Here is an 8,129-nt window from a genome sequence, read left to right as displayed (position 1 = left end):
GAGCCCCGCAACGTGCGCGCCGTCATGAAGCGCGTGGTGGAGGACATCACCGCCATCGACGTCCAGGTGGGGCTGCCGGCGGTGTGGGCACTCCTGGAGGGCTCCAGGGGGTTTGCCCAAGATCCCAGAGCGGCCCTTTGGGAAGGGTTTGGGAGGGTCGCAAAGACTTAGAGGGATGCTGGGTGGTTTGTGGGGTCCTTGGAGGGGGTTTTGGGTGCTGAGGCTGTGGTGCCGCACACAGGTGGGGCAGCTCTTCGAGGAGGGGGTGAGGCGGGCGCAGAGCAGCGATTCCAGCCGACGCGCCTTCTCCGTCTACAGCAGCTCACGGGCGCCCGGCCGCTACGCCCCCAGCTACACCCCCAGGTCAGCCCCGCCACCCCTGGGTCACCCTGGCAGCCCCAGGCTCCCTGTGTCACTGCGCGGGCCACCCCAGCACCCCTGGGCTCCTTGTCACTCCTGCAGTATCCACTGCATCTTCCCTGTCATCCTCTTCATGATCCCAGACTGTCCCAATAGCCTCACACAATCTTGACAGCCCTTAGCTGCCCCCATGTCCCCAAACTGTCCCTGTTTGTCCCAACCATCCCTGTGTTCTTTACAACTGCCCCAGAATCCCCCGGTAATCCCCATGGCCCTTGTGTCCCTCAGTTGTCTCGTCCCTCCATGTCCTAGGACCATCCTCACGTTCCCCTGCCTTTCTGTCCCCAAACCATCCCTGCATCCTCTGACCGTCTCCATGGCCCCTAACGGTCCCTGTGTCCCTGTCCCCACATCCCTGGCTCTATCAAGTCCCTGACTGTCCCTGTGTCCATGCCCTCAGTGCCCCCATGGACACCCACCTGCTCAGCAACATCCAGAAGCTCTTCTCTGAGCGCATCGACATCTTCAGCCCTGTTGAGTTCAACAAGGTGAGGTCATGGGGACACCACCATGTCCCTAAACATCCCCAGAGGCCCCAAACTGCCCACCTTCCCAGTGCCACTTGTCCCTGGTGTCAGGGCTCGGGGGGTCCTTGGGAGCTGGTGACCAGGACAGGGGTGTCCCCGGTGTTCCCTGTCCTCGGTATCAGGACTCTGGCAGGAGATGGGGATCTGTGTAGCGACCAGGCCAAGGGCGTCCTTGTGCCACATGTCCCCATGCTCAGGAGTTCCTGGGGAGTGGCAGCCAGGACGGGGGCCCCCACATGCCGTGTGCTGCCCGTGTGCCACGTGTTGCCGCTGTCCCCTCACGCAGGTGTCGGTGCTGACTGGCATCATCAAGATCAGCCTGAAGACGCTGCTGGAGTGCGTGCGGCTGCGCACGCTGGGGCGCTTTGGGCTGCAGCAGGTGCAGGTGGACGGGCACTACCTGCAGCTCTACCTGTGGCGCTTCGCCTCTGACGAGCGCGTGGTGCAGGGGCTGCTGGACGAGGGGGCCGCCAGCGCCGCCCACCGCTGCCTCGACCCCGTCCCCATGGAGCACAGCGTCGTCGAGCTCATCTGCGAGCGCGGCTAGCGTGAGGGACAGGGACGTGCCACGCCTGGGGCCTGTTACACCTCTGGGGACAGCGGACCTGCACCCTGTGAGTCCCTGCACGTACGTGAGGATGCTTTGTGTGTCCTTCCCAGCATGGCAGCACACGAGGACACCTTGTCCCCACGCTGAGTCCCACCATGTTGCTCAAACCCTCCTTCCCCATTGCCTCCCCACCCCAGTGACACAGTGTCATCCCCCACCTTGGTGACATCCCCTTTCGCCTGGAGACAGCCCCTTTGTCACTAATAAATTATGTGTGAATTGAGTGTTGTGTCCCTGTCTGTGCCCGGGGGGCGGGAGCTGGCCCTGCACGCAGGGGGGTCCCACCTGCAGCCAGGGTGACAGCACAGGGACAGGGGCTGGGCACTGAGTGATGTCCCCAATGGACCCACAGACATGAGGACCCCAAACCTTAAAAATCAGGCACCAAAAGCCCCCATGGGTGCTACAGAGTGCTGGGGAACCCCCAGGACACAGATTTTCCATTGGAAGTCAGAAGTTCTCCCCAGACAGGACACTCCTGCCTCAAGGAATCGGCACAAAAGGGGCAGACTCCAAACCCTCAATTTCCACTAACAAAAAGCTGCAAGGAGCCCAGAGAAGGTAAAACTCACTTTATCCAACAGTGTTTGGCCAGGTCAGAAGCTTTTGTACAAGAAATCGCGGTCGCACGGACACAGACCTGGATGCACAGGACAGCCATGGAAGCACCGGCACTCCATGGGTACAGACAGCAAGAGCCAGACCTGGATCTACAGAGCAACCCCAGAAGCACAGACACTCCACAGATACAGACCTGGACATTCAGAGCAGCCCCAGAATACAGACACCAGTGCATTTAAATACAAAACACACATCTTTTGAAGAACATTTGCTGGCAAACAGCGCATTGGCTACAGACACACAGACAGGATCACGTCGCCTCGCACAGAGCAAAGTCTCTACAGGGGTTTTACAGGACTGGGCTGGGTGGGTGCAGAAGGAATGACTAAACCACCACGGGCTCCTGGAATGGGAAGGCTGAGCTGGAATTTTTGGTTCGATGAAATCGGGTTGGCCAGAGTCCGGTTAACAGCGGCTCACTGAACAGGAAGTGCTAAACAGGCCGAGAGACAGCGAGCTGATGCTGAGCCACAGCCAAGGGTGAACAAGGGGGATTACGGTTAAAAACATCCTCTCAATCCCATCTGGCCTCACAGATGGAATTTTCACTGAGAAACAAAAGAAGTCTGCCAGAACCCTTGCAGAGTTTCTCCTATCGAGGCCTAGAGGTGGCTCACACACCTGTGGCTCCTCAGGGACATGGTCACACCTGTGGTCACTGAGACCCTCGGCGTGTTCCCGCCTTGTTCCAGCTGTGCCAACATCAGCCATGCCCGGCTGATGGACACCACCACACAGGTGGGAAACAGAGCGATGAATCCCTGTGGGATTGCAGGAGATGAAGAGCACACCTGGGCACACCTTCCTGAGAAGAGCAGCGGAGCAGGCCGGACTGTGCCCTGGTGCAGTGGTGCCTGGCTGTCCCTGGCCTCGCGGGCAGCACAGACGTACAGCTGGTGGCAGGTACTGCCAGGCCCGTGGGGCGGGCAGGGGGGATCCCACAGCTTCAGTGACACCCCTCACCCGCCAAAGGTCTGAGTCCACGCCAGCTGCAAGCTAAGGGTAAGAGAGAGGCACTTCACAGGGCAGCACCTCGTGGCTTGGCCTGACAGACACCAGCCCCGCAAACCGAGGCGCAGGAAACCCAGGAAAAGCTGCCATTTATTCAACGCTAGAACCTAAATACTTAAAGTGAAGAGTGACTCCTTCCTCACCTGGAGACAGGAAGGCACAGCTGCTGCACACCAGCGCTCACCTCAGGGCTTCTTGAGGCCACAGGGCAGCCCCAGGGCCGGCTTGGCCCCCACGGTGGGCGGGGAGTGCCACACGGCCGAGCTGGTGCGCTTGAAGTAGCGGGGTTTGCTCTTGTAAAAGATGTGCTCCAGCCTGGGGCTGGGGATGGCCCCGAACAGCGCGTCCACGTCGGGGGGGTTGTAGTACTGCCGGATCACAGCCTGGCTGAGCTGGTGCCCTGCGGGAACAGACGAGGGCTGCGTTAATTTTGTTAACTGGGATCGCTGTGTAGGCTGTTGCGTGCCGTGTGTCCTGCTCTGCTCATCTCTCATCGCTCCAAGGCAGCTCAGCAGTGTATTTGTCCCCCATCACGTTGTGACAAGACCCCCAAGTGGTGGAGGAGGATTCCACGTTCCACATAGACTCATGGAACAGTCTGGACTGAAAGGGATTTTGAAACTCATGCAGTTCCAGCCCCCTGCCACGGGCAGGCACACCTTCCACAAGACCGGGCTGCTCCAAGCCCCTGTCCAGTCTCGGACACAGAAGTACCCCTTCCATGCTGGAGTACTTTTGACTCCTCCAGGCAGGAGGAACTGGGCAAAGCCCCACAGCAGGTCCCACAGTCTGCTGGGGGTCCTGGACACCTCTGTCCCCCCCCCCACATACCTGTGGCCCAGGCAGGGACAGGCTTGCGCGGCTGGCTCTCGTCATCCGTCGAGTCGTCGCTGTTCAGGTCCATCCCGTAGTCGTTCGAGCTTGTCACAGGCAGCTTGAATTCCTTCCTGTTCTGCGGAGTCATCTCGTACGAGTTGCAGGCAGGGGAATTCTAGAAGGGAAACACATTCCACAGGTGCTGGATGCAGCAGCACCAGCAGGCTCCAAGCTGCAGCAGGACCAGCTCCTCCCCACCTCCTGCTCTGTCACCTCATAGCAAACCCTGAGTCTGGCAGTTCTCAAGCTGGGACCCGAGAGCTTGACCCAAGTTCCAAAGCTGTGACCCGATGATGGCTGTGCATGGCCTTCTCCTGTTTAATTAGGCTGATTAATTTGCCATCGGTGGCATGAGCACACAGCGATAGATTAATCTAACAGCTCTAATAGAATGGAGCTCCACTCCAATCAAGGCAAGGTTAACTGGAGGTTTTATGTCGCTGGAGCAGAGTCACATGCTCTAAACACTCTGCAACCCAACTTCGGGGCTTGATTAATGATACAAAACTGCTAATTGCTGTACAGAGAACCTGCCCACCAGCTCAACCAGATTGAGCTCACGCTAATGGGAGCGGTACGGGCGGGAAGTGTAAGAGCAGGACAAAACCTACAACTACGGATTTCCGTTTTTTCAGCTGGAAATTTTCAGTAGAAATTCAATTTTCAGTCAGGAAATGAATCTCTGGAGAGCTGGACACAGTTGTCCTTCCCCACCAGAGACCCCCTTCATGGCTTTGTGTCCAGTGACATTAACTCCCATCCACTGGTTCTACACCTAAAGATTAAGATTCGGAGCTTTGCACGGAGCCAAGAGCCACGTGTTCGTTGCCAGTGTCCAGGACACGAATGCACACCCGCAGGATTCTCCCGTGCCAAAGCACCACCGTTCCACAGGCTCTGCCGCCACCTTGTGGCTCTTCCCAAATTTGACCCCAAATAAAACCTGCAGCACTTTCTGCCCCTGAGGTCTTTCCGCTAACTTAAGAGGCACTTAAGACAGCTCCAACAGCTGCTGTCTTACCCACAGCCAGAACCCCTGTCCAATCCCTCCTGCTTCCCTTCCCCCCGTCATTGAAACATTCGTGGAGCCAACCCCAGACAACCAGGATTTACAGAATCCCTGTGTTACTGGAAAGGCAGATAAAAGCAGAGGGGGGAGCTGCCCGAGGTTGGAGTGTGTCAGTGCCGGGACTGAACTCTGCTGTCACCTCTAAGGAGCCATCCCCAGTTACCTCCTTGTTCTCCAGGAGCAGTGCCTGGGCACTGTCTTTGGCCTTTTGCTCCTCTAACAGTTTCTTCTGCTCTTCCTCCTGCCTCTTCTTCTCCGCCAGCATCTGCTGCTCCTGCTGCCAAGAGACACCCACAGGATTACCCTTAGGGACTACACTGCCAGCCCAGCCATCCACCCTTGTGACAGGCCAAACACCCAAGCACCTCATTACAGCTGTTCCTCGTGCTGCTGAGGAGCGCCTGGGACGTGGTGCGGCCTCCTCAGAGGGGCACAAACCCACCGACCCCCTTGCCAGAGCATCAGCTGCCTTTCCCTGACAAAGCCAGGGCCTCCCGCCTTGGAAAACTTGCTGCTGACTTTATCCTGGGGCTATAAAAGCCAGAAACAAGCTGACCATCTGCAGAAGTCTGTGCTACTGATCTTGGCCTCTTTCTAGACTAGCAAACAGCATTTTTAGTTTAGTCTGCCCACGATACTGTAACCAGGTCCAACTTCCTTCTCAGAAGTGCCACAGCAGCTCCTCAGGGCTCCCCACAGCATCCCCACTGAGCTGCTCCAACAGCAAGAGCTGCTGTAGCCAGACTGGGTGGCTCTATCCCTCCCCAAAATCAACCACTTACCTCCTTCTTCTCCATCTCCCTGCGGAGCCGCTCCTTAGCATCCGCTGCTTCCTTCTGCAGGCGGGCAGCCTTCTCCTGCTGCTCCCGGAGCCTGGGGACCACAGCACAGGCCCTCACTGCCAGAACCACACCAGGGCCCTCCCTCCCTCCCTCCCTCCCAGCTCTTCAGGCACTCCCCACCACGCTCCTGACATCCCTGAGCCCAGAGTTCCTCCTTGGCAGCTCGGCACCAGCGACAGTGCAGAGCTGTGCTGCCAGGTCACAGCAGCTTCCTGCTGCGCCAGCCTTCCACTCCTGCCCTCTGCTCCAGCTGCGTTTCAATCCCAGCACAGAATTTGGCACATAAATGGGGATTTCGCCTTACTTCTCCGCCTGGATCCGCTCCTGCTCCCTCTTCCTCTCCAGTTCTCTCTCTGCAGCCAATTGTCTCTCCTGCTCCTGCTCCGCCTGCCTCTGCTCAGCGATCTTCTGAGCACGCTCCTGTTCCTCTTCCCTCTTCTTCTGCATCAGCTCCCTGTGCCGCCGTTCCTCCTCCTCCGCCTGCAAGCCCAGGCAGGAGTTACTCGCCTGACAGGAGAAGGCTCCAGGGGACAGCACCAGGAACCCCTTGCTTGACCCAAAGCCCCATTGCTACATGGCAGGGAAACACTTTGGGGGTAAATCCCCAGTGCCCAAGGCAGGTGCATCCCCTGCCCAGTTCTGCCTGTGGGACACAGCAGGCCCGCACACACACCTGCTGCAGAGCTCTTTGTCTCCTGGCCTCCTCCTCTTGTCTGCGCCGGGCCTCAGCTTCCTCCATCTTCCTGGCGGCCACTCTCTTCTTGATCTTCTCCTCTGCCAGCCTTTCCTCCCGCACCTGGAGCACACACAGACCCAGTCTCAGGTAGGACAGCACGGCAGGACATCTCACAGGGCAAACCCTCCCTCCTTTTCCCCCAGCAACCAAGGAGGCCTGTGCTCTATTTTAAAAAGGTCATATTTAGGGCAGTGACCTTGTTTTACATCCTCACAGGCAGAGCTGACCCCATCCTGTGGTTTGCACATCCAGTCCCACAAAGCCATTGGAATATAACCTCAGAGCTGTGCAATCAGACAGGCAGCTGGGGATAATTAAAGCAGACAAATGACCACTAGGCCACTGCACAAATTGCCTGGAAGTCGGGGATCTGAGGAAGGCTCTGGATGAAGGATGTTTGCTTTCCCCTGTGCAGCTATTACTCAGATGTGAGAAGCAGCAGATAAAGCCTTGGGGCCATTAGGCCGCCTTTATCTACTGCAAGTCCTTCTCCCATCTACCAGAGCATTAATAAATCCCATTTAGATTCGTGATTATGGAAAAACAGAGGTTCATCTGCCACGTGCTGTATCCAGACAAAGGCTGTCCCTCAGGATCACCAAGGCTCTGGAAACTTCCTTATTCGACTACTCTTTCGTTCAGCCTCTAAAACCCAAGCAGTCTCTTCCCAGAGGGCACATTTGTGCCCTACCAGCTGCCTCAGTGACTCCTGATTGTCCCCAACAAGCTCTGCAGGGGCTGTACCTTCTCGGTCTTCTCATCAAACAGCGCAATCTTCTCCTTGATCCTCCTCTTCCTCTCCTTCTCCATCTCCTCCGCCCGCTCCCGGGCTTGCAGCACCTTGCGCAGCCGCTCCTCGCGCTTCCTGAGGACACAGCCCAGCTCACCCTCGTGTTCCAGCCAGGTGAGCTCCACCCAGCTCAGCACAAGGCCAAAGAGACACAGCAGGAAATTCAGTGGCCCAAATTCCCCATTCATTTAAGCACCAGCCACGTTTAAGCTCCGTCAGAAAGGGAGGACTCAAGACAAAAAAGCTGCAGCAGTGGGCAGCGAGGACAGTCAAAGCTTTGTATCAGCATTCCACAGATACCCCAAGGATAAACACTTGTGCCTGTGCCCACAGGAATTTCTGCTGCTTGCACAGTCCCTGCAAGATAAAACACCTGGATGCAGGAACCTACAGGTGCCAAGAGCAGCGTGACCACATCTACTCACAGCTTCGCCTCTCCGAGTCGCCGTTTCTTCTCCTCCTCCAGCTTTTGCCTTCTCAGCTGCTCGGCTTCTTGCTTCTTCCGCAGAGTCTCCAGCTTCTGCCTCTCCTTTTCCTGAGGGGAATTGAAGTGTGATTGCACCCACTGGCCAGGGCTCCTTCCCACCCCACCTGCTCTGTGCAAGGGCCCAGAGGTGACAGCAAGGA

General features: G+C 57.5%; 2 protein-coding genes across 2 annotated transcripts in view; one reads left to right on the top strand and one right to left on the bottom strand.

Annotated features, from left to right (window-relative positions):
* Positions 1–1,780, top strand: part of LOC103614572 (vacuolar protein sorting-associated protein 51 homolog) — a 4,379-nt gene extending 2,599 nt beyond the window's left edge. The window contains exons 6-9 of the mRNA XM_017732757.1: positions 4–66; positions 242–363; positions 821–908; positions 1,234–1,780. Of these exons, the coding sequence (XP_017588246.1) occupies positions 4–66; positions 242–363; positions 821–908; positions 1,234–1,494 (534 nt within the window). The 3' untranslated portion in view covers positions 1,495–1,780. The remainder of the gene's footprint in view (positions 1–3; positions 67–241; positions 364–820; positions 909–1,233) is intronic.
* A 334-nt stretch (positions 1,781–2,114) lies between these two features.
* Positions 2,115–8,129, bottom strand: part of INCENP (inner centromere protein) — a 13,317-nt gene continuing 7,302 nt past the window's right edge. Inside the window, exons 9-16 of the mRNA XM_017732755.1 lie at positions 7,928–8,037; positions 7,457–7,577; positions 6,650–6,772; positions 6,281–6,456; positions 5,917–6,007; positions 5,298–5,411; positions 4,021–4,180; positions 2,115–3,589 (exon numbers count right to left, since the gene is read on the bottom strand). Of these exons, the coding sequence (XP_017588244.1) occupies positions 3,375–3,589; positions 4,021–4,180; positions 5,298–5,411; positions 5,917–6,007; positions 6,281–6,456; positions 6,650–6,772; positions 7,457–7,577; positions 7,928–8,037 (1,110 nt within the window). The 3' untranslated portion in view covers positions 2,115–3,374. The remainder of the gene's footprint in view (positions 3,590–4,020; positions 4,181–5,297; positions 5,412–5,916; positions 6,008–6,280; positions 6,457–6,649; positions 6,773–7,456; positions 7,578–7,927; positions 8,038–8,129) is intronic.

Source organism: Corvus brachyrhynchos, unplaced genomic scaffold, assembly GCF_000691975.1.
Source record: "Corvus brachyrhynchos isolate BGI_N302 unplaced genomic scaffold, ASM69197v1 scaffold624, whole genome shotgun sequence".
Taxonomy (NCBI): Eukaryota; Metazoa; Chordata; class Aves; order Passeriformes; family Corvidae; genus Corvus; species Corvus brachyrhynchos.
The sequence above is the reverse complement of the archived record's forward strand: the minus strand, read 5'-3'. Positions and strand labels throughout refer to the sequence as shown.